The 24,250-nt window shown below is 42.0% G+C and overlaps 1 protein-coding gene across 1 annotated transcript in view; it reads left to right on the forward strand.

Moving 5' to 3' along the window:
- LOC132590783 (RING finger protein 145) overlaps positions 1-24,250 on the forward strand; it is a 104,450-nt gene that overhangs the window by 68,240 nt on the left and 11,960 nt on the right. Inside the window, exons 5-7 of the mRNA XM_060263704.1 lie at positions 16,994-17,229; positions 20,625-20,800; positions 22,885-23,025. Of these exons, the coding sequence (XP_060119687.1) occupies positions 16,994-17,229; positions 20,625-20,800; positions 22,885-23,025 (553 nt within the window). The remainder of the gene's footprint in view (positions 1-16,993; positions 17,230-20,624; positions 20,801-22,884; positions 23,026-24,250) is intronic.

Raw genomic sequence — 24,250 nt, forward strand, 5'->3', positions numbered from 1 at the left:
TTGTTCCTGATGTTTAGCTGGAAACTCTTTTGATTTAATTTCAACCCGTTGGTTCTGGGGCAACAGAAAACAATTCTGCACCATCCTCTCTATGGCAGCCCTTCAAGTACTTCTCTCAGTTCTATCCTCCCCAGGCTAAACATACCCAGCTCCTTCAGCCTTTCATCATAGGATTTGCAATCTAGTGTAATGGTTGTGGTTTCCCATCTCCTCCTGGAAGTCACCATTGTAATTTTGTGAAACAAGAATTTTCTGTTAAAGATTTCTCACAGAAATGCAATTCCCAGGGTGCCATGAATGAAGTTCTGATAGTTTACAGCATGTCCATTATTGCCATTTTTTTATTTGAAAAGTCATACATGTAAACATCCTAAACCTAGTTTGTAGGATGAAGTGTAGGCAAATATGTCCAAAAATATATCTAAGGCCTTCATTGTGCATTTGTGGTATGCTTGTTACATATAACAAACAGACTTGATATTAGATCCAGGTGGGCAGCGGTGTTGGTCTAAAGCAGTAGAACAAAAACTTTAAGACCAACAAAGTTTTATTCAGAATGTAAGCTTTTGTGTGATCTAAGCACACTTCATCAGACAATAGTATGGAATGGCAATCAGACCTAAATATAGAGAAAGTGGGCAGTGAGTTAGTATGCAGAGTCATGGAAATGTTTTTAGCAGATTAAAAGAATCACAAATTGGGGTCTGGTGTTTGTTAGTTATGTTAACTGGGCTGAAACAACAATGAAAGGACTGCTTGCCATTCCATACTATTGTCTGATGAAGTGTGCTTAGAGCACACAAAAGCTTACATTCTGAATAAAACTTTGTTAGACTTGATATCAGTCTTCTGTGCAACCCAGTCTCTTACCACATCATAAGAATGTTTTTATGGATAGTCTCATACTTGGGATGCAGGTTTATCTTTCCCTTGCTGAAGCAATGTAGGGGGAGGGAAATAGAAATCAAAACATTTAGTCTTTTATGAGATATGCAGTATTTCTTTTTTTTTTTAATTTCAAATTTTTATTATGTTTGGGTATAAAAAGAAAGAATAATGTGGGGATACAGAAGCAAAAAAGAAGAAAAGGGAGGGGACAAGGTAGAAAAATAATAGAAAAAAGCAGCAAATATATCAGATCTTCTTCGTGGTCTCTGTGCTTCACACTCATGGGATAGAGTGCCTGCGCTGATACCCAGATCGGTACCTAAAAAGCCCGGGATGTTTCGCGCTTGGCACCCAGTGAGCATGCGCAGGAGCCCCAGCATGCATGCTCACCAGGGCTGGCTTGAGGATCTTACCAGTTCCTTCTTGACCGCCGCGTTGAAAGGCTCTTTCTTCAGTGCTCCAGTCAGTATTTACCGTTTCTTCTTGGATTTTCCTCTTCTTGCCTGTTTTCTTTAGTTCTCCGTCCTTGTTTTTTAAAAAAAGAAAAAAAAGACTTTTAGTTGGACTTCGCCCTTTAGGACATTTCCCACCCTCCCTTGTCGCCATTCCAACTGCCTATGGAAAAACGTTGGGGGTTCTTTAAGCCTGAAGTGCGGAAGTAAGATCGCTTCCCCAGACAGTCACTCCCTTTGTTTGTTGTACCTGGGTGAGGGACACCATGTTGACTTGTGCCCACACTGCTCGAAATTTCCCAAACAAACAAGGAAAAATCGAGCGGCCAGGCTATCGGCTTTAGTCAAAGCATAATACCAAATTCTTTCTACCTGCAAGTCTTTGAATTTTAACCCAATATAACCATTACATTCCACATTATTTCATTATATACTTTTTACTATTCTATTGTGTATGATATAAATTCAAACTATTCATCTTCAGTACATACAAACGAAAAAAGCAGAAGGGATAAAAACCAAAGATAGAACTAACCGGTTAACTTTAGCAATATTAAAAATAAGAACTAATTCGTTAATTTGACAACATTGAGAATAAACATAAGCAGAAAAGATTAATATAATTTCTTTATCCTTAATACCAACTTAATTATTTCTAGCAGAAGAGAAAGAAGAAAAACAGAAAACACAATACTTTGTTTATTTCAATATAAACAGATTCTCAAGTCAAAAATATCAGGAGCAGATCTTTAAAAATATAAAATATCTATATTATCTACCTTATTATAAATTGATACATTACTTGTTTGTCTATTTTTAATATTTAAGATTCTTTAAAAACTTTTGGAGATTATAACTCCTATTTTCATATTACTCTAAGAAAAGCAAGTTTGATAAGCAGTAACAGCCTCATCTCCCACATTTTTTTATTTTTGCCTAGGGAAGAAATCATACAATCTCCATAATCCACTCTCTATTAAATTGCTCTATTTAGCTTTAACAATATATGATCCAGAGATGAAAATAACAGAAGAGAAACATCCAGATTCTAAAAGCCTCGCTTGCCATTTCAAAGTCACACGCTAGTTTCCTTTTATTAATTCAATGTTGACCAATTATGTAAAAGAGAAACAGTTTATAATCCCTTCTTTTTAAGCCTTGGTCTTGATGAAGTCTGCCTCTTCTCCCTTTGGCACATTCATCCGTTTTGCTAAAAGTGATGAGGCCTCCTGTAAAAACGTTAAGCAGTCTTGATTTCTGCCTCTTCTATGTAACTGCGTATGATGTCTCCATTTTGATTTCTTTCGGCTCCTTTCTCAACGGATCTTTGTCCAGTTCTCTTGACTCCATAGACATCACTGGGGTCTCTTTACCACTCCGCTCATGTAAATTTTCAGTTTCGCTGTATTTCAAAATAAAAGTTTCCACCCTGTTTTGTATCAACTCTGCCAGCAGACCGATTTTCTGCTTTGAGGAGAATATGGTGACCGTAACATCTTTTTTATCAAGCACTTCAAGTTGCAATGCCATCATCTCCTCCAGCCATGTGCTTTTCTTTTACATTCCGGTTGTAATTGTTTCAGTCCCGATCAAGTATCAAATGCATTTCTCTTAAAGGTATATCCAGCTTTTATTCAGACCGTATTGTAATGAAATAATGTTCTCATTATGGTTTGTTTAATTGTAAGCCATCCGAATATCTATGTTCAGTCCAATTTAAGTTATTGGGAATTCTTAAGTTTGTTCTTTGTCTTTTTGAAGCCTCCCTTGTGGGAAGGGGGAAGGATATCCTCTTTTTTTTAACAGTCCCAATTGGCGTTATAGTAGACGATCCATTAGTCGGTAGTATTAAAAAATAGACTTACTTGCATGGTAGTATTTCAATGATTAAGGTAGAAAAATGAAGTATTAAAAGCTTGTTAGAAGAAGAAAGAAGTCAGGTATTCACCTCTTCCTGCCATCATGGTGACCGTGGCAGTGGAGCATCGGAGTGGACAGGAGGAACAGGGATCAGCCACTGCTGTTTCCCTGGCTCCTGTAAAGCCCTTTGCTGTCAGGAAACCCCTCCAGGGTCCCCCTCGAGATGCCACAGCTGTGGCACCCCTCCTACTGCCCGGTACAGGGGGCTGCTGAAGACTAGCTCCATGAACCCCACCAAGCTTGAGATGCCAAAACACGGAAGCAATATGCAGTATTTCTAATTCTTCAAATGTCAAATTGAAAGTAGTACAAACTAGCCATGGGGTACAGTTAGTTCTCAAAGCATCATACTTCAGTATAAGGCTTTCAGATTGGTGACTTCTGAATCAAATCAGATGAACAAATAGCTTAAAACTTGGCTAACTTTAAGCTTTTCTAGTCTTGTGTTTCTAGGCACATGACAAGGTTGTGAATTACTTTAAATATTTATGTGTGTAGGTAGTATAACTTAGCTATAAATATCTGTTGTATGCTTCATGATTTTTCTTGCAACACAAAGCAGAGTTTATACAGACAAGATTTGTGGCACCTGAAAGTCTCAGCAGTGGCCCAGGCAGGCCAATTGATAAATGAGGCTGAGGGTATCTAGCAGATTAGAAATGTGGTGGCAGATGCTGAGGCACGGTTTGGGGAGGGGAGGGATTTCATCAATATGTTATTATGAAGAAAAAAATAAAGCCCTTAAAAGTTCTCTATATTCCCAAGAGGCAGCTGGTTGACTCATAGACTCTGCTCCCCCATGTCATTCCTTCCATACAATTCTGCTAGTGATCATTCTGTCCAGTTCACCTGAGGTTTCATCAGCCTGCACCTGGCACTCCTGAGGGCACATGCACAAATGTGGAGCTTCCTTGAAGGATTCAGAGGCCTGGAAACTGCCCCCCCCCCCTTACTGTCCTCAACTTTGTTTTGCTAGACTGGAACAGGGCAGGGGACAGGTCTCACTAGCAGATTTACTTGTGTGGACCCCTCCTCCCTCCGGTCTTCTACATTGCCTGCCAGCTGCTTCCCCTCCCTCTCCCTTGGAAGAAGAACCTTCCTTTTAGAGAACACTCAGGCCTCTCCCATTGCAGATCTCCCATTAATTCCCTTGTCTGACTTTGTGTGATCACTCTTTGTTGGCTTTGCCTCTTGCAATATAGCATTCTGATATGAAAGATCTCCTTCCATTATAAATTTATGGCCCCCATTTGAATGCACCAGAACAGAAATTTTGCCAACAAAACTCCTGAAACGCACTTGCACAATGGCCATGGGCTGCCTTGCAGTTTGAGAATCGCAAGTGTGTAATGCCACACTGCCAGCCCAAAGTTCTCTCAGAGCACTTTGGGAAATAAAACTGAAGTCAGTGACCGAAGGCAAGAATCACTCCTGTCTTCACCAATGGCTGCTACATGCCATTTCTGTTGTGATATAGGGGGCCACCAACTTGTAGGGTGAACCCTTAGTCATTCGACCCCTGGCCACCTCCTCACAACTGCCCTTGGCATTTACTTTCTCTCAGGCTTCCAGCTCCACTTTTTGACATTGTATTTACTCTGGTTGGAGCCACTGCACCTTGAATTGCTTATTCTTCTTCATCATTCTTCATAAAGGAATCTCCTCAGGTTCCTGGGGGTTCATTTTCCCTGTCTGATACCCAGTTTTCCACAGCTTCCTCAGCCACATATCTCACTTTAGGGTCTGTCCTTTCTCAGCACCAATTTAGGACAGTTGCACTGGAGATGTCTCTTCTCATGGCAGTGATAACATTCTGCCTTGGGTGGGGAGATGGCTCCCAGCTTGTCGTCCCAGGAGGATATAGGGCTCTGTCTCCAGACATTTGGGCTGTGCTCCCTCCTTCAGTTTGGTGTAGAGCGGTGAACTCTAATCTGGAGAACCAGGTTTGATCCCCCACTCTTCCACGTGCAGTTGCTGGGTGACCTTGGGTCAGTTAGAGTTTTCTCAGAGCTGTTCTCTCAAAAGCAGTTCTCGAAGAGTTTTCTCAGCCCTACCTACCTCATAGGATGCCTGTTGTGGGGAGAGGAAGGGAAGGAGATTGTAAGCTGCTTTGAGACTCTTGAGTGAAGGGCAGGGTATAAATCCAATCTCCTCCTCAACCAGCTTCCATGGCTTCATTCCCTTTGGATCACTCCTGGGCTTTGCACTGAGCTGACCAGAAAACAATGCCATATCATTTAGAGAGGCTGGGTTGTGGGCTTGTACCAAGGCCACAATGTCATAAAGCAGAGCCTGGAAAGGCTGTTCCCAGATAAACAGGTCACATAGCTGGGCATTACTAGCCTGGGCAGCTTCTACACATGAGTCTAAGTCTCTTTAATATGACATAAATGTAGCACAGGTCTCCTTGGGTTTCATGCTCACCTTTCAGAAGTGAACCATCAGCTGATCCTTGGACTAGCCCAGGCGCTTCATAACCAGCCTCTTGAACTGATGATTGTCCTAAGAGTTCACCCATCAAGTCACTTAACTCTCCACACATATAGGCATGTAGGACCTCCAAGTATTCCTGCTGCAGCACATGCAGGTTCAAAAGATGAGTACAACAATGGATTGAGGCCCTTGTGGAACACAGGAAACTTTTTCTTTCCCCAGCTGCAGACTTGGTCCTGACTCATCAAATTGATTTATTGCATTTGTAAATCCATAAAAGCCTTGATCAGGTCTCGCAGCTCTCCAGGCTGGACTCCTCTGGCAGTACACCCATCTCTCTAGTTGGCTTGCTATACTGGGTCCATGCCTCCTGCAGACCTCAGTATTTGACTTCTTGGCCGTCATCCCTCAGTGGAGTTCTGGGTTGGTGCAAACTTGCCCCTGCACCCCGCTCCCCATGGACTGTGTACCCACAATGCAGCTCCAGCTCTCACTCTGCAGTAACTTCCATCTCTGCAATACTGCTTGAGATATCTGGCAATTCAGTTGGTGCCACTGTCATCCATCCCTAACTCACAAAACAACAAACGATCTGCAGACCTAAGGAATGTGTTGGCTCCAAAAGGTACTTGTGCACAAAGGCACCGATCCCCTAACCTGCCACCATGTCAAGGAGGCAGTGGGCTGACCCTGCATGTTCCCAAGGCAGCTGCACGCAAATAACCAGGCTAAACAACACAAATATAAATTACATGTATATTTATTATGAAAACAAAAAAATTAATGAAAATATATAGCCAACAGATTACCATAGATCATACATCAAACAAATAAAAAATGCTTGCTTTATCTACCTAACATTGTTTAGGAGCTATGTTAGGTGGCACAAATCCTGATGAAGGCCTCTGATAAGCATAGGCTATGGTCTCAGCAATTATAAAGCATAAAATAGGCCTGCAGTCCATGAACATTTCAGCTAGCTAGCCTCTGAAGTCATATAGCAATTATAGTTTTTGGCCCTCCAAGTCAGGTGCAGATGACAACCAGTCACAACACATCTTCAAGAAAGCTCTGGAAAATTGCAACATTGTTTCTCATCTCCCCCCCTCCCATCACTGAAGACATACTCCCATGGGAAACTTATTGTCTGCTTCTACTCTGACCTTGATGAGAAGGTACCAGATAGGCTGAGACCCACTGATTAGTAACACCTCGAAATAGTGTGTTCAGAAATAAAAATAACTTGTACACATAATTAATTTATAGCGTAAGGATCAATACAGACTTGCAGCAGCACAATATTCCAGGCACTGATAAGTGGAATTCTAGTTTCTTAAATACTTTTAATATATTTCTGACTGGACACTTTGAAACAAACAAATTGTAACAAATCTTAATTTTGTACTAGATTTCAAGGAACACAGGATATGTACTGAAGAAGAATTAGTTTTTTATACCCCACTTTTATCTACCCTAAGGAGTCTCAGTGGCTTACAATCACCTGCCCTTCCTCACGCTACAACAGTCACCTTGTGAGGTAGGTGGGACTGAGAAAGTTCTGAGAGAACTGTGATGGCCCAAGGTCACTCAGCAGGCTTCATTGTGGAGAAGTGGGAAATCAAACCCAGTTCTCCAGATTAGAGTCTGCCACTCTTAATCACCACATGACACTTCAGTGTGCTCACAGATAAAGTGTGCATAGTCACATTAATTTGTTTGATTAATTTTGACAAATTACACTTTGGATTGCAAAACAGATTAATACTTTTAAGTAGTCTGAACAGATTCCTTTCTTGGGTGTGTTCCTTTGGATTGTTTAAATGCCTCATAGTGATTTTGAAATTACCCACAGGTCTTAAGTTCTTGAAAATGTAATATGAACAGAACATAAATCAGTATGTAAATATTTTCTCTAAAAGGCACAGGTGTTTTGCTGCCCCAGGAAAGAAATCATAGACCATTACTGTGTCATCAGGGATGACTAACAAGACAGACCGTCCAACAAGAATACCCAATTATTGTGACACTTGGTTCCTGAACATTGTGGAATGCAATGAGTGTGTGTTACTATACAACTTCCTGTTTTATTGCCTATGTGAAGCTCTGTCAGAATTCTGTATACTATCCATTAATCCCTACTTTAGAGATTAAGTATCCACAAGGGCTTGTGGGGGGTCTCAATGCCCCTTACAATTTCCTCTTTCTTTTTACTGTAAGTCCCCATGAGCCTCTCCCCTTTTCCTGCCTCTTTCTCTTCTTCCCACCTCCCAGCCACTCTATCCTCATCTCCCCTACCCCAGTCTTCAATTTTCCTCCTGCCCTACCCCTGGCGGCCTCTACCTAGGAAAAGTATGACCAAGTTGTACAGTGCTGGCTTCCAGGCTGGGCAGGGAACCTATAAGGACTTGCAAAGGGTACCTTAGTTTCCCTTGTATCCACTTCACCAAACTATTTCCTCTTCCCTCCTTCCAATGGCCCCCCATATCCTTACTTTTTCAAACTTCCACTTCTGCTGCTCACCCACAAACCCAATATCTGCTGCCCAATCTTCAACTATATCAGCATTACCAACCTTTTCCTCACAACGGGGAGCAAAGCGGCTTACAGAGATCTCATCTTCTCGATTTTATCCTCGCAGCAACCATGTGGGATAAGTTAGGGTTGAATGTATGACTCACCCAAGATCACCCAGCAGGTTTTCATGGCAGAGTGGGAATTTGAACCTTGGTCTCCCAGATCCTAGTCTGAAACTCTAACCACGAAATCACATTGTCTTTCATGTTGAGGCTGCTGTTGAACAGTAGTAGCGAGCAGCCAGACCTGAATGAGTTATGCAGGTCAAGTGGTAGGAAGTAGCCCGGTGGTTGCTTGCCAGACTAATCCCAATGCATCCTCCCTGAAAGGTCAAAACAGCTCTGGAAAGGGTCATTCCCCATCCTCCTGCCTTTTACTGCCAGAAGCCAAGGCTGGAAAGCATGACAATTAGGGTTGTGCGCAAAAAAAAAGTCAATATTTTTCAGATTTGGGCTTATTGGACCTGGAAAAAAAATAATAATTTGGGCTTATTGGACCTGGAAAAAAAATAATACAGAATTTCCCAAATACCAATACCAGTGTGGTATTTGTATTTGGGTAAAATTCGAGAACTCTGAATTTTTGGGTCCATTATACCCTATGGAGCCATTGAAATTAATAGCAAATGCCCCCCGAGGTATTGTCAGGGGACTGTTTTTTGAGGAAGAGGCACCAAATTTGCTGCATAGCTGCTAGAACCTCTCCTCAAAAGAACTACCAAGTTTCAAAAAGATTGGACCAGGGGATCCAGTTCTATGGGCACCTGAAAAGGCTACCTCATCCTCTATTGTTTCCAATGAGGGCAAATAGCCAGGCAATACAAACATTGCAGAATTTCTGCAGTAAAATGAAGTGTGGGGGGGGGGGGGCTTTGGAAGGCCAGCAAAACCAGTGCTACTGTGGGAGTGCCAAAACCCAAGAGGGAGGAGTAAGGACAAACCAAATAATCTCTGAACTAGAAACATTTCTGCCCTCTGAGTTTTAAAAATATCATCCCCCCCCCCCCCAAAAAAAAAGAGTTGGAAGCTAGGTCATTTAGCTGCCATGGAAATGCAGCGTTGTCCAAACTTCCTTAACATAGGAGCCACATAGAATAAATTTCAGATGTTTGAGGAAAAGAAGAAAGGGAAATAAATGAAGGAAGGGAAGAGGGGAAGAGAAGTGGAAAGAAAGCAACTTTTACTTTAAATGCATTCTCCAAGCTAGCCAACAGGGCAATGGAGAATTCAAAAGCCACACAATACGAGTGAAAGAGCCATATGTGGCTCCCGAGCTGCAGTTTGGCCAGCCCTGTGCTAAAGGATCTTGTTAGAAGAGACAATGAGATGAGCCAGCTCACCCCTCCCCTCCACAGGTAGGAGACAGTTTGGAGGTTGTTAGGCTAGACCAGCCCCAGGGACAATCTAAAGGAATGAGCTGGAGATTTCCCAGAAGGCATGGAGGTTTTCCAGGATGCCTCCCAAAAGGAAGCTTCCTCGAGGCAACAGGAAAAGAAGCCTGGACCTGGGCAGACCAGGTGAAAGGGGAAAGGAGACTGATGTAAAGGGGGGTGGGGACGGAGATCCCATACCAGTGCCAACCTACCAGCAGAACCCAGTGCCATCCTACTAGTGCTCATCAGCATAATCCAGTGCCATTGTGGCAAATGCTAGCTCAAGAGGACTGGTGAAAAGCACAGAATCACAATCCAGGCCAGGAGAACCAGTACAGTACTACCCACCAGCAGCACAAAGTCCTTTCTCCAGCAAGGAATGTCTAAAGGTTATCTAACAGGATATTTATTAAATGCAACAGATAAATTTATACCTCCATTTCTAACTTTCAGAAAATATTTCTTGAATATGTCTTAATTTGGTTGGTCTATCATGTATAGAAATTAAATACTTGGTGTAATTTGTGCCTTTATGTTTGGATATTTTTTTGAAGTCTTCCTGTCTGTCCTTATACAACTAGGGATATTATAACCTGGAGGAAAAACAAGAAAACCTTTTTTCCCCTGGGAACTAGCTTTCAACTTTTCCAATTGAGAAAAAAAATGGGAAATTTGGGGGACCACTGAACAAAACCTCTTATGAAATATTTTATCTTTTAGAATGAGAGAAACATTGTCTTACATTTCCTGATTGTGTTGTAGTGGTTGAGAGTGGCAGACTCTAATCTGGAGAACAGAGTTTGATTTCTCACTCCTTCACATGAAGTCACACTTCTCTCAGCCCCACCTACCTCACAGGGTGTCTGTTGTGGGGAGAGGAAGGGAAGGTGATTGTAAGGTGCTTGGAGTTTCTTTTGGGTAGTGAAAAGTGGGGTATAAAAACAAACTCTTAATTCGTCCCATATGTACAGCATTGAATGGACTGAAGACTTGTTTTTTTCCAGTGGAAATGTTGAGGGATTTGGGGGAGCACTGAGTGGGGGATATTATATAGAACAATTTCAAAGATAATGTTTAAAATGTAAATAATTTTGGCAACAATTAATGTGATATAATACATTATTAAAGAGTTGATTGTTTTCAGTGTTACAAAGTTTGTATTTCTATCCAAACACGTGGCCATTCTACCTATCCTGACTCTGTGATCGTTTCTGTTCAAATAATACACTTCCTTTTGTTTACTATAGAATTTACTTTCTGCCTTGAGTTGTTATTTTTCCTACCTCTCAGAGGGCAAAAATTATGATACATGTGCTATGGTGGATCAGTTGCAACTCTTTGCTAAGTGTTGGGTATATTTTCAGTTTTTCTTACAGAGAATTAAGATATTTATACTTTTGAATTCCATAAATATGCTAAATAATTTATATGCTAAGTAATTATAGGTGATATATTTTATCTTTTTCAAAAATAAGTTTAGGTTTAATAGAAAGTGAATTGCATATATTTCAGTTTTCCCCCCCAAAATTCCATTTTGTTACCTTGTTAAAAAATGTCCATTCTTTTCTAGTATCAGCTATACCTGTTAGTTCAGGGGTGGCCAATGGTAGCTCTCCAGATGTTTTTGCCTACAACTCCCGTCAGCCCTGGGGCTGATAGGAGTTGTAGGCAAAAAACATCTGGAGAGCTACCGTTGGCCACCCCTGTGTTAGTTTATAGGCCTTCCTAGCTGGATTTGTCATCTCTCCCACTCCCCCCATTCTGTCTTACTGGCTCTCCTGATTGCAACAAAAGATGTATGTTAAGTCACAGGACTTCTTAGGTGTTTCTGAATGCAGAGTTCCAGAATTAGTGTCTTGAACACTAATGGAAAGACAGAAAAAGGGCCTTGATTTTATTAAATAGTCTTCAAGGTTGACACAGCATTAAGAATTTTCATTTAAAATTTAAAATTCTGTCCAAAATTTGAATTCATTTCTGGGTCAGAAATCTTTTCCAACTGGAATGATTCAACATTACTGCTTTAGCGTTACTGAAACAAGGTCAGTTTAGTGGCACCGATATAATCCATCATAATTTATGCACCTGACTGTGACCAACAGCCATGTTTAAGGCATGGCTCACACGAGAGTACTGGCATAATAGAGTCATAGAGGTAGCAGAAGGGAGAGCACCACTTCATACAGCAAGTTGAGGTTTACATTTTTGGAACATGTTTCCTGATGTTTGAAAATCAACATGCCAATCTAGTTGAGGGAATAGAACCTTTCTGTTTGCTGCTCTAGTTATTTTATTTGCACAGGTGTGTGTTTTGTTTTGTTTTTAAAGAAAAAGGCACATTCAGCACTGCAGTCTGAAACAGCAGGTTCCATTTTACACCTTGTGGTACTGCAGCCTCACTTCCACATTATTGTCTTGTGTGTATGAACTAAGCCTGAGCATGTGGCTACTTTTGTGGTTGGCTTGAAAGGTGGGTAATTAATCCTAGCAATATATTGCAGGCCATAGGGTGCCTAAAGAATTAGCTTCTGTCAAGCTTCACACCACCAGCAGAAGCTACATTAAAATAATACTGTAAATCCTTTTTGTTAGAGGCATATTGAGATACCTCACTGCTGCCCAAAAGCTCAGATCTCCTCAGGGTCTGCCCCCGCCTCCCCAATTTATGCTCTTTTAGGATAAAGTGCTAAATTCTTAGAAAGTATGTGCTGATTTAATCATTCTCTTGTTTGATCATCTGCCTCTATATCATTCGTGGTCATGTTCTTTGTCACCTCTGTGGAGAGCATGTATAGCTGGTTACAGATGAGTGTTAGGGAATTAGAAATAATCAAAGTTATAGCTGTCGTGAATTCTGTGTGTATACTTAGAAGCAACAAGTCAGGCTTTGCCTACCTGAGGGACCGTCTTTCCCCATACGAACCCCAGAGAGCACTGAGGTCAGTCGGGAAAAATCTAATGACCATCCCCGGGCCGAAGGAGATAAAATATCAGAGCACCAGAGCACGGGCATTCTCGATTGCGGCTCCCACTCTGTGGAACCGACTCCCCGAGGAGGTGCGGGCCCTGCGGAACCTTGAGCAGTTCCGCAGGGCCTGCAAGACCGTCCTTTTCAAATTTGCACACCCGGACTGTTAGGAAGATCAGAAATTAAGGAGCCGCCAACGCGGTTGAAGAACTATACCGCAGAATAACTGTATTTATTGAACTGGTTTTTAATGTTATTAAGTTTATTGTTGATGTTTTATATTGTTAAACTTAAAGGTTTTATTATTATTATTGTATGTTTTTATAAAATGTTGTTAGCCGCCCTGAGCCTGCTGAGGTGGGGAGGGCGGGATAGAAATAAAATTTATTATTATTATTATTATTATTAGAAATGTCTCATCGGTCTTCTTCATCATCAGTCCCTGAGCATTAGGAGATTTCTGTTCTCTTTTCAAAGGAGCTAGAAGGATGTGTATGGGTCTGATACTTCATTGGCATTACCAAACCAAGCAGTTCCCTTCTCAAAAAGATAGTGATTACACAGTCTGCTTTCTGGGGAGGAACAGATAGAGGGAACCAGGCGGTCTCTGATGACACTGGCCATGACGTTGCAGGATTTGCTGCTCTGAAAAGGCTTATTGTGTAATGCTTTAAGACAGCTGCAATGTGTTGGCACACATGGTTTTGAGCTCAGTAGGAAAGGACTGAGTTTTACACAGAAGTAAGCAGTAAAATAAACAGAGTTGCCATCTCACTTATTTTAAAATAATTGGATCAGGAATTGATTTTTTTAACAATCGTGCAAGCATAAAAATATGAGCAGTTAGGAGAATATACTAATACACAGTGGCTAGGTTTAGTTTATTTCCTTGCGGCAACAGGTGACAACTTTGGCATTACAGAGACTGTGTTTTGATAAATATGTCAAATTTCTGACCACCTACAACATGCAAGAGCATTTAAAAATGCTCATTTTTACTTTCTGTAAGCTCAGTGATGTGGCTTACTGTATGAATTTTGTAGCAATTCTGTGCAGTGAAAGGTCAGTGAAATGTCATCTTGAACCCACAACAGTTAGCAGAGTGTAATTGTCTTAACTGGCTGAATTATCTGAGTGACAGCTCAGAAAGAGGAACCCAGAAACATTGTAAAGTTATTAGAATAGCAGCCACTGACCCCACTTTGTTGACCTTGGCAAATAAACTTCTTCTGACTCCATAAACTCGAGTGTCTGACCCGAGACACTCATGGCCAGATGGGCACAGTCAAGGGGGAGCAAGAAGTCCCACCAATGCAGCAAGGGGCAAGGAGTGGGGCTAGGCATGCACATGAGAGAGAGAGACAGAGAAGCCTGGTGTGCTGCCGTGACGGGGGCGGGGAAAGGGAAGGGGAAATGCGAGCTGCAGGATTGGCCAGTCCCGTGGCCGCGCCCACCGTCAGATACTCGTGCCAATGGCAAGCAGGCAAGAGAAGTCATGTCCCCCCCAGCCATACACAGACAGGGGAAACGTAGTGCAGGAGTCTGCAGTCAGAGAAACCAGGCAAAATATGTGTCCAGGACAAAGGAGACAGCCACAGCATGTCCAGGTCCCATAGGAAAGCGCTGCCCAGCACAGGCATAGAGTCTTGCCCCTCCCTTGCGGGGAACCTCGCCCCCATTGGCAGCAGGACACAGAGTGTGAGGTGCCAGCCAGGTGCCCTGCACGTGGCCTCCCCCGTACCCTCTGCTCTGTACCATGGGATGAGGAGGGAAGAACCCCCAGGCTTCCCTGTCCACACTCTCGCAGAGGTGGCTCATAGACTCGGTCCCTCCCCATGAAGCAAGTGACCCTGCCCCCCCAAGAACCCACTGACAGAGGGAACACTTCACACAGCACACTTGGAAGGGGGTGGGGCAGAGGGAATGTGCAGCAGGCACCACGCACTTGAGACAAGGAACACGACACATCTCAAGACTTTATTGGTTAGGAACTGGGTGCAAAGATTTCCTAAAAACAACTCAAGACAGTCTTGCGGTGCACAAGGCTTCACTCTGAGAGGAGGGTGGGAATAGCTGGCGGAGAAGTGGGGGGGAGGAAGCGCCCCACACTGAAGCCTCTCTGTTGCATTCCCACCTGCAAAACAGAAGCAGAGATCAAGAGCACTCGAAGGGGCGGCAGCTGCAGTGTGCAGATGTGTTGTGCTGAGGGAATCTCTTAAAGAGACAGTCCCTGACCCATCCCCGCAGGCCTCGGAGACCCTCCCCGCAGAGACCCTCCCCTCAGAGACCCTCCCCGCAGGCCTCGGAGCAGCTGCCAACCCCTCCTCCCCCTATGCCCTGGTGGGGGTGGATCCCCTGCCTGGGCCAGCAGCCCGAGTCAAGCGCCGGGGACACTGTCGCTCTGCCCACCCGCGAGAGAGAGGAGGGGGAGGAACTTTGGGGTGCACAGTGGTACTTACCCATCCATGTGCGACCACCTTGGCACGCTGAGCCCCTGGAAACTGGGTACCTGTTAGAACTAGGAAACAAGCAGTTAGCCACAGAGGGGAGACTATGCTCTCTTCCTCGCAAGTCAAAGAGCCTGCCCTGCCTAAGCAACCTCACTGTGCAGTGCCATCACCAAAAGTGCCTCATCCCGCACTCTAAGTCTGAGTGGCAGGGAGCTCCCTGGCAGATCCCCTCGCCCGTGCAGCTGTCTCTAACAAATGGGTCGTGCGAGGCCGGAGCAGAAGTATTTCTAGGAGGGGGGGGGACAGCAATTGGGTGTTGGGGAGGGGGCTCACCCAGTCTGGGGACAAGGTGATTGGTGAGGCAATTACACTGCTCCCTAAGGGGTTTGCGAGTTCCCACAGAGGCAGGTAGAACCTTTGTTTTTGGTTTCAATGAGTGCCTATGGGATATGCTGCCATTTTCGCGGGCATAACTTTACGCCTCTCAGGGAGGGCATGTCATAGCCCAAAGTCCTTAGGGAGCCACCTAAGCCTGGCCACACCCCTGACTCCTCCCCCTCTTGCACCGCTGCGGCCCACTCCAACAGACTTACGGCTCCACTCGGGCAGGATGGGGCAGCGCTCAAGCGGGGCAGCATTCACATAACTCCCCTCCACTGTGGCGCCGCCACACTTCTACTGGCGTAAATGCCACTTGCGCCAATGTAGCGGTAAGTCCACTCCAAAGCACCGCCCCCCCCAATAGGATTGCAGTCCTAGTGCATGTTGAGTTTCAGTCAGGGTCCAGAATGATTTAGTTTTATGAACTCCTGAACAGTTAACGCAAGCTATGGCTTGGTGTCTTTGCCAGGGCTGTAGCTGCAGGGTTCTCCCTGCTCAGCATGAAATGACTCCTGTCTGCCTCTTCTCAAACAGCTGAATGATCAAAAGCAAGCCCTGACAGTTCAAATATAATTTATCAAGAGCCTGTAATTTGGATAGTTTCTATTTCACTGCCTGTCTTCTTCAGAAACACATTTCCAAGTATTCCTCTTTAATCACGAACTCTGGGAAGCCTTGCCATTTATGAACACTGAAACTGCCATGATCTTATCAAGCGTTCCTACTGGGCAGCAAGCACAAGATGTATTGTTGGGCTTATTAAATCAATCTTGTGTTTCAGTCTTAAACAAGCCTAATTTGAATTAAGTTGTTGAGTGAAACTTCTCTAAAAATGTAATGATACCTCTTTTATGCCTGCAGCTGGTCAAATGCATCATCTTGTAGTTTGCATTTTTAAGACTCTGGCATACTACAAGGGTACACCAGCAGGGTGATATGTCTCTGCTACAAAGTTTTAGTGGGTTCACACTGCAGATAATCATTGCATTTGACAGCTGTTAAGACAAGACATGTCTTATCACTCAATATAGAGAATGCCACAAAACTCCTTTTGCTTTTAAATGTTTTGTATAACTGAACAGTGCCTTCTTAGCCAGCATGCATAGAGTATTAAAAGTTGGGTTGTAATCTAGGCATCATACTCATTGATGAATTTTTGTGGGGAGTAACTCAGAATGACGGATATCGGTTATTCACCCCTGTAAGGTAGTTAGGGTGGCAGCTGCCTGCTAGATCTGGGGCTTTTTGATTAGCTCTCCTCTTTGATGGAACAGCCTGCCAGAAGTTTCTAGGAAGGTTTCTACTGCCAAAATTCTACAAATTATGGAATGCAAAATATTTCAGGACTTTTGACACTGAAATCTGATCTTTAATTATTTGTGTATGCTGGTCTTTAAAATAATTTATAGTTGTACATTGTTTTTGTTATTATTGTAACTCATCAAATACAGTTTTGGAGAAAGGTTGGGTAAAAATGCTCTAAATAAATATTAAAAGAGTTTTTCCCCTTAAAGTCAAAGTGTCTTGCTGTTTAATGCTCCCATGTCATTTTCAGGTCAGCTAGTGGTGTGCACCCTTTGCTCCTGCGTCATGAAAACCAAACAGATCTGGCTGTTCTCTGCTCACATGCTCCCTCTGCTGGCACGGCTTTGCCTTGTCCCTCTGGAAACTATTGTTATCATCAACAAATTTGCTATGATTTTTACTGGCTTGGAAGTTCTCTATTTTTTGGCATCTAATCTTCTGGTACCATATAATCTTGCAAAATCTGCCTATAGAGAACTTGTACAGGTAAGATACATTGAAATATGTAATTAATTTTATTGAAGTGTCTTGGTATACTTCTTTCTATCTAAAAATTGCAGGTAGCCGTGTTTGTAAACAACATAAATAAAATAATCAGTGGTTTATAGTAGTCATCAAGCTTTAGAGTTTACAAGAAGCGTTCATGAAGCTGGATGTTAAAATAAGGAAAAGATTTGGGGGATGGGGGTAGGCTGTGGGAGTACCCAGGGCCAGCCCTGGTGCTAGGAGTTCTGCCTCCCCAGGCAGAACCTTGCACACCTGCCCCACCCAAGGAAGAAAGAAGAAGACTGTAGATTTATACCCTGCCCTTCTCTCTGAATCAGAGTCTCAGAGCAGCTTACAATCTCTTTTATCTTCTTCCCCCACAACAAACACCCTGTGAGGTAGGTGGGCTGAGAGAGCTTTTACAAGGACAACTCCTTTCAAGGACAACTCCTACGAGAGCTATTGCTAACCCAAGGCCAAACCAGCAGCTGCAAGTGGAGGAGTGGGGAATCAAACCCAGTTCTCCCAGATGAGAGTCCGCATACTTAACCACTACACCAACTGGCTCTCTATGTGGGTGGCCGTTGCCCAGCCTGCTCCCTCTGAAGCAGGAGAGGGTTGGGCATGGGGCAAGAACGCTTGGCCTGCCCCTTGCCCAGCCCTCTCCTGCCTCAGAAGGAGCCGGTGGGGCAGGGGCTACATCCTTCTTTCCCTCTGATTGCTTGGAGCAAAGAAAGAACACTCCGCCCACCACTTGCCCAGCCCTCTCTCACTTCAGAGGGAGCTGGGCAGGGGCTGTGCCCTCCTTTCTTTACTTTGAGCAATCATAACGAAGAAAGAACGACGTGGAGTATCAGGGTTGGCGGGGAGGGGGCGTCCTAGGTGGCTGCCTACCTTGCCTACTACCACACACCGGCCCTGTCTAGGGCTTATGTTTATAACATGATGGAAAAGAAGACTCATGTACATGTAGATAGATCCAGGTGGGCAGCCATGTTGGTCTGAAGCAATAGAACAAAGCAGGCGTCCAGTAGCACCTTTAAGATCAACAAAGTTTTATTCAGAATGTAAGCTTTTGTACACATGCATACTTCTTCAGACAGTTAAATGGGGTACAGTGAGCAGAGCTACATATAGCTGGTGGGTAGTGGTTAAGAATGCAAAGTGTGGTACAAACTTAGAATCCAATGGCAAAACAGTAAAATTAACGAAAGAACAATTGGTCTGAATAGCCTTTGCATGGGAAACCAATAAAACAGTAACATGTCAGAATGGGAGAATGATGGTGAGAGTGTCACAAGGCAGTAAAGTCTGTTAACTGCTCTATTGCTTGCAAGTCGGGGTTAAACCGAGATCATGTTTTTCTCTGAGTTGTCCCTGTCCACCTAATTTACTTTTTAACATTTAACATACATTATAAACATCATTCTAGTTTGCCATTAGAAAAAAAGAATACATTAACATATAATGGAAGATGGGTTTTGTATATGTAATGAGATAAACAGCCACTATCCCTTATTTGACTATGTCAATGCAAAAAACATTATTCTGTAACCAGCAAGAAGGCCCTGCTAGAGTCAACCACATAACCTTGTCTCTTAGATAGGGGAAATGTGCTTCTCCATATGTCAACAGACTATGTTCATAGATTAATGCTTTTCTTTAGTCTCATTCATTCATCAGCACCATAAGAGCTGAGAAAAGTATAAGGATTTTGGCCAAGTTATAGTCTGATTCTGTCATGTTGTTTTATTATTTATGTTTTAAATGTTGTTCATAGTTCTGTATTTTACTATGGGGGTTTTTCAATGTTTTACATTTTATGGCTAGAAGTAAACTGTATGCTTTGAGGGGTTTGCTGTGTTGTTATGGCCTATGGCTACAACAGTAAAATACTTTGAACCCTTTGAACCATTCATCAGCAGTAAAAATAATTTATCTTCCCAATATTTCTGTATATAAAAACTTAATGCTTACTAAGAAATGTCTTGCAACTTCAGCATAGAAAAACTTCCAAATGAGCCAGTGCTGCTCAGCCTTGGTTCTGCTACTTCATTATGCAAATTATGCCATTCAATTATTGACGCTATCTGAACAATTTAGATGATATTTACAACCTGCTGTTTGAATAATAGCAAAACTAATAAAAAAATAAACTTTGGTTAAGAATAGCACTATGTAATATATTAAAGTGATATTGTGTAAGGGAAACATAATTGCCACTAAGTCCCCCCCCCCCCCCATAGCATTTCAGACAAGATGTGTGCAATCAGTGTAGTTATAGCTCTGAATTGGTTTTGTGTTGCAATTCTAATCTAGTTTAATTTAGGGTTAGGACTAACTAATAAAATGTTATAATCAGAATCTTGTTTCTTCTGCAATAAGAATTGAAGGGCTTGCACTTTAAACATCACACTGAAGTCAAGGCTGGTAATATGTTTCCCCCGGTCTGTTGCATCTTGACAACATTTTATTTAATAAAGATTTCCTGACAGTGTACTTTTGCTCTTGTTTATGAAGTTGCCTTCGCTCAGGTTGACTTCATTCAGTTTAAATCAGTATTTGGGTTAGAAATTTTCTCCTGGACATGTCATTAACCACATTCAAAATCCTTGCACATAGATCTGTGATCCTTGGATCACATCTAGCTGAATCACATTAGCTGAATCCAGCTAATGATCTTGCTCAGGTTTGCACTGCAGTTTACTAGGAATTTTTTTTAAAGAAGCCCCACTCTTTCACTTGAGTCTTTTCAGCCTCTTGATTCTTAATGTATACTTTAGATAAGCAGTTCCCGCCACGACTCTCAAAAGGGCAGGGTGATGATGAGGCACAGAGACACTGTATGAAGCTGCTTGCCTTTATTTCATGCCTTCATTCTTGATAACATTTTGATCTTCTCTTGATTATTTTTCAATCTCCTTCTCTTCCACAATCATCCATTATTATGTGTGGTAGGAGGACTTTTCACAGAATATCATCTAAGGGGATTAGAAGCTCCCTTACATAGGTGTATGGCCTAACACAGCGTGTCTGCCACAGTGAGGCAAGACATGGAGGTGGAGTGATAAAAGTGTCACATCATAATGCTGTAAATTACTTATCAGACTGACTGCCAGACCCACCTGCTGATATCTGCATTGTGAACTCTTAATTAAACACCAGCAGCAGCAGAGAGGAGGAAATGGTTATTTTCTTTTAACTTTTACAACTCTTTTGTCAGCAAGAAAGTAGCAAAAATAACTTTATTTAAAAAAAACCACCTTTTTCTTTCAGGTTCTGAAGTATTGTAAATAGACTTGCTGTTACTCATCCCCTTTTGAGCCTAGAATGCATTCTTTTGTTGATTTTTGGAACAGGAAAAAAAATCAATCTTCTGCTTTTGATCCATGCAGGTAGTCGAAGTGTATGGCCTTCTGGCCTTGGGAATGTCTCTGTGGAACCAGCTCGTGGTCCCCGTTCTCTTCATGGTCTTCTGGCTTGTATTGTTTGCTCTTCAGATCTACTCCTACTTCAGCACACGGGATCAGCCTGCCTCTAGGGAGAGGCTTCTCTTTCTCTTTCTAACAAGGTACTTAACACTTGTCTGTAACTGGCAGTTGCCAAGGTATATTCCTTGTGCTCTTCAGTAAATCTGCTTCCTAAAGACAAAAAGGTCAATTAGCCACTTGTGCTATATGAAAATGCTGTATGCACAGTGGAGGCACCTCATGTGTAGCATAACATACGACATATGTGCCTGATTTTTTACAGTCTTTCCATCACAGCTTTGAGGTGGAAGGATTGCAGTATGTATAACATTGTGCTCCTATACCCTTCATTACATGTTGCATTGTAGTGTGGTAGGAGGACATATAGAATGTCCTGGGTGATACGTGGGTGAACAGGCCTATGTCTCATTCTGTTCTTTGGTATTCAAATGAAAAGGTTGCTGCCTGTTGGCACAGCTGAGAAGTAAGCATTGCTGCATCTTCCTTCAGGAAAAAAAGTTACCAAACTCATTTTATTTTTGCCATTTTTAGAATACTTATTTATGCATTTTAAGGCCTGTAAGTTTTTTAATTCTTCTGGTGTATGAAGATAAAAAGATCGGGTATGACTCTATTTGGGATACTTATATCCTCCCTTTCTACCATTAAAATAACCAAAACAGTCTTTTAAGTAAGTGGCTGAGGGATTTTTTCCATGCCAGGAAAAACTTTGGCTTATGAAAGAAGTTTTTCCCAGAAGTATTGCGCTGTAGTACATTCATTTCCTCTGGTATTGTCATTTTTCAGAAAATTAACACAATTTTATCTTCCTCATTTTAAAAATGTGCTGCTTCCAATCTAGCAGAAAACCCAATCTTCATGATTAGGGTTTCTTTTAAATTGGGTGTTTTGAAGGACAGTCCTCAAAAGTTAAGAGTATTATACAATGGAGACTATAGTTATGCAACACAATAATCAGTCTTGTTTCTCCTTTAATGTTTTGACAGGTTTGTGCTACTGAATTTCCTCCTCGTTTGGGCTTGCAAAAACAATAACATGGAGGAAGGAGTGTGCAAACAAGCTTTAAACGTAAATCAGTACATGGGATTGCAGGGTTTCATGACTAAAGAGGCCAGACCTCTCACAATGGTGTGAAAGCTTCCTTTTATAGAACCACATTAGAGCTGCGCACACCAGTTTTGGGGCTCATGCGCCACTGTCATTGAGTATTTATTTATTCGATTTATATCCCACCCTCCCCACCAAGGCAGGCTCAGGGCGGCTTACAACATAAAATCCAGAACAATTAAGATTAATAAATATTAAAATACATATTCAATAATTTACAATAGTTAAAACAGTAAAACAAGAAGAAACAGTCCGGAGCTATTCTCACAGCCATCCTCCGCAGTTTTAAATACCAGTCAGTTATATGCCCTTTGAGTAAGAGAAATGCCCTGTGAATTGAAGTACACTGTTTACTTGCAGCATGACACACATCCAGTGTTCCCTCTAAGCTGAGTTAGCGTGAGCTAGCTCACAGATTTTTAGCCTCCAGCTCACAGATTTTTGTCTTCGCTCAGGAAAAATAGCCCCAGAGCATAATAATTCATGCAGTAGCTCACAATTTTAATGCCAGTAGCTCACAAAGTAGAGTTTTTCCTCACAAGACTCTGCAGCTTAGAGGGAACATACACATCCACCCTTAGTTATCTTTATCTGACAAGTACAAATGGGAGCTGACATAGCAAACCCACCTGCATTATTTTGCGTCTCTACAGGCATGTCTAGATTGAAATGTTAATGAGCAAATTGAAAACATTCTTTTTTGGTCATTGAAGAGTAATCTCTTATTTAAATGCAAGGAGATCAGTGCCCCCAAATGGTTTGGTCTTGCTAGTGCATGGTGATGGAGCCTAGCTTAGTGAACCCAGCAGATACATGCTACTCTTTGCTAAATTTATATTTACCAGATTCTTTTCAAAGTCCAGAATCCCATTGGGTGAATTTACTTTGGGTAAACCTACTGTTGCTGGTATCTGTAGAACCTGCTGAGAACCTTCATATTGATGTTTCAGCTGAAGCTCATCAATGAAGCTAGCTTTATTCATCTTTTCTGGCTTTAAATTCAAAGCTTATTGGCCTGTCCAAAGTTCTAATAAAGTTGTGTTGTCTCATTTCCTAGTATTGCAGAATGCTGTAGCACTCCCTATTCTCTCCTGGGCTTGGTGTTTACAGTCTCCTTTGTTGCTCTGGGGGTTCTAACCCTCTGCAAGTTTTACCTGCAAGGCTACCGAGCATTCATGAATGACCCTGCGATGAATAGGTAAGTGTGCAGTGGAAAGCATCTAAACCCTGGTACAAGCCAGTTTAACCAACTGAAGCAGATTGTGAACATCAAGAAGAGTATTAAAAGTACAGTCTAAGTATAGTCTTTTGAACTCGTGTGCAAATTCTTAATTGGTCCTTCCTATCCAAGTTTAATAGGTCTTGGGATTTTTCGTTGAAATACAGACAACCGTGAATCTCTTTAGTTACTACTTTTGTTAAATGCACATTGTTTAACTCTTTAGCTAATACATTGTTTGGATTCATTATCCAAAGATCTACTTCTGTGTCCCAAATAGAGATACATATTATTTTCTCCTCCTTTTCAATCATGTCTTAGGACTACTTCTTGATTTGTTATCTTTCAGTCATCAATTTTTGCAAGCTTTTTGGGATGCCTGCTGTTTAAGGTTCTTTTGCTTCACTTCTTTTGCACATCTGCCCCTTTCATACTCCTTGGCTTATCAAAGCCTTTTGCAAAACTACTTCAACCAAGACTTGCTTACAGTATTTCTCCTCTTTCTCCTTTCTTCTTCATTCTGTCTTGGTCAAATTTGGTATATATGCATCTGCATTTGCTAGCTATCATGTTATGTACACTGAGGTTTGGGTCCAGTGATGCATGATCTTAAAGGCAAACTTTTTAAATCACAGTCCCACTTATGTAAGCAATAGCACAGGAGGCTGAAGTGCTTCAGTATAATGGAATGTAGAACAGATGGTCTGCATGATTTTATTTAATTTTTTAAAATACCTTGTGCTATGTCTTACACACATGAAAAAGATAGGATACATCCAGTTTTACTTAGCATGTGCCAAAAGAAATAATTTAATTTCAACATGTATAAGTAGCAGGGAAAGACATCTGAAAACAGTTTCCTTTTCTCACAGTTGTCTGGCATAAAATAGGAATTTATTTGGTTAATACATATGATCTCTAGAGAGTACTGAAAAAATGTTTCAAGCCAGAAATAGTAAAACTGAACCAAGGATGGAAGAGTTCAGGAATATTTCAGGCAAAGTTAATGTGGGAACCAACATTCCATTACAAATTACTTCAGGACACTTGCATGTGTGAAGTGTTACTCTCAACAGGTCTAGAAGGTAGAGTCACTCCAAGTATTGTTTTATAGAGGAGTAATTAATGCTGAAAAGAGTCCCGTGGTGCAGAGTGGTAAAGCTGCAGTACTGCAGTCCAAAGTCTGCTCGTGACCTGAGTTTGA

This window comes from Heteronotia binoei, unplaced genomic scaffold (genome assembly GCF_032191835.1).
Source record: "Heteronotia binoei isolate CCM8104 ecotype False Entrance Well unplaced genomic scaffold, APGP_CSIRO_Hbin_v1 ptg000729l, whole genome shotgun sequence".
Taxonomy (NCBI): Eukaryota; Metazoa; Chordata; class Lepidosauria; order Squamata; family Gekkonidae; genus Heteronotia; species Heteronotia binoei.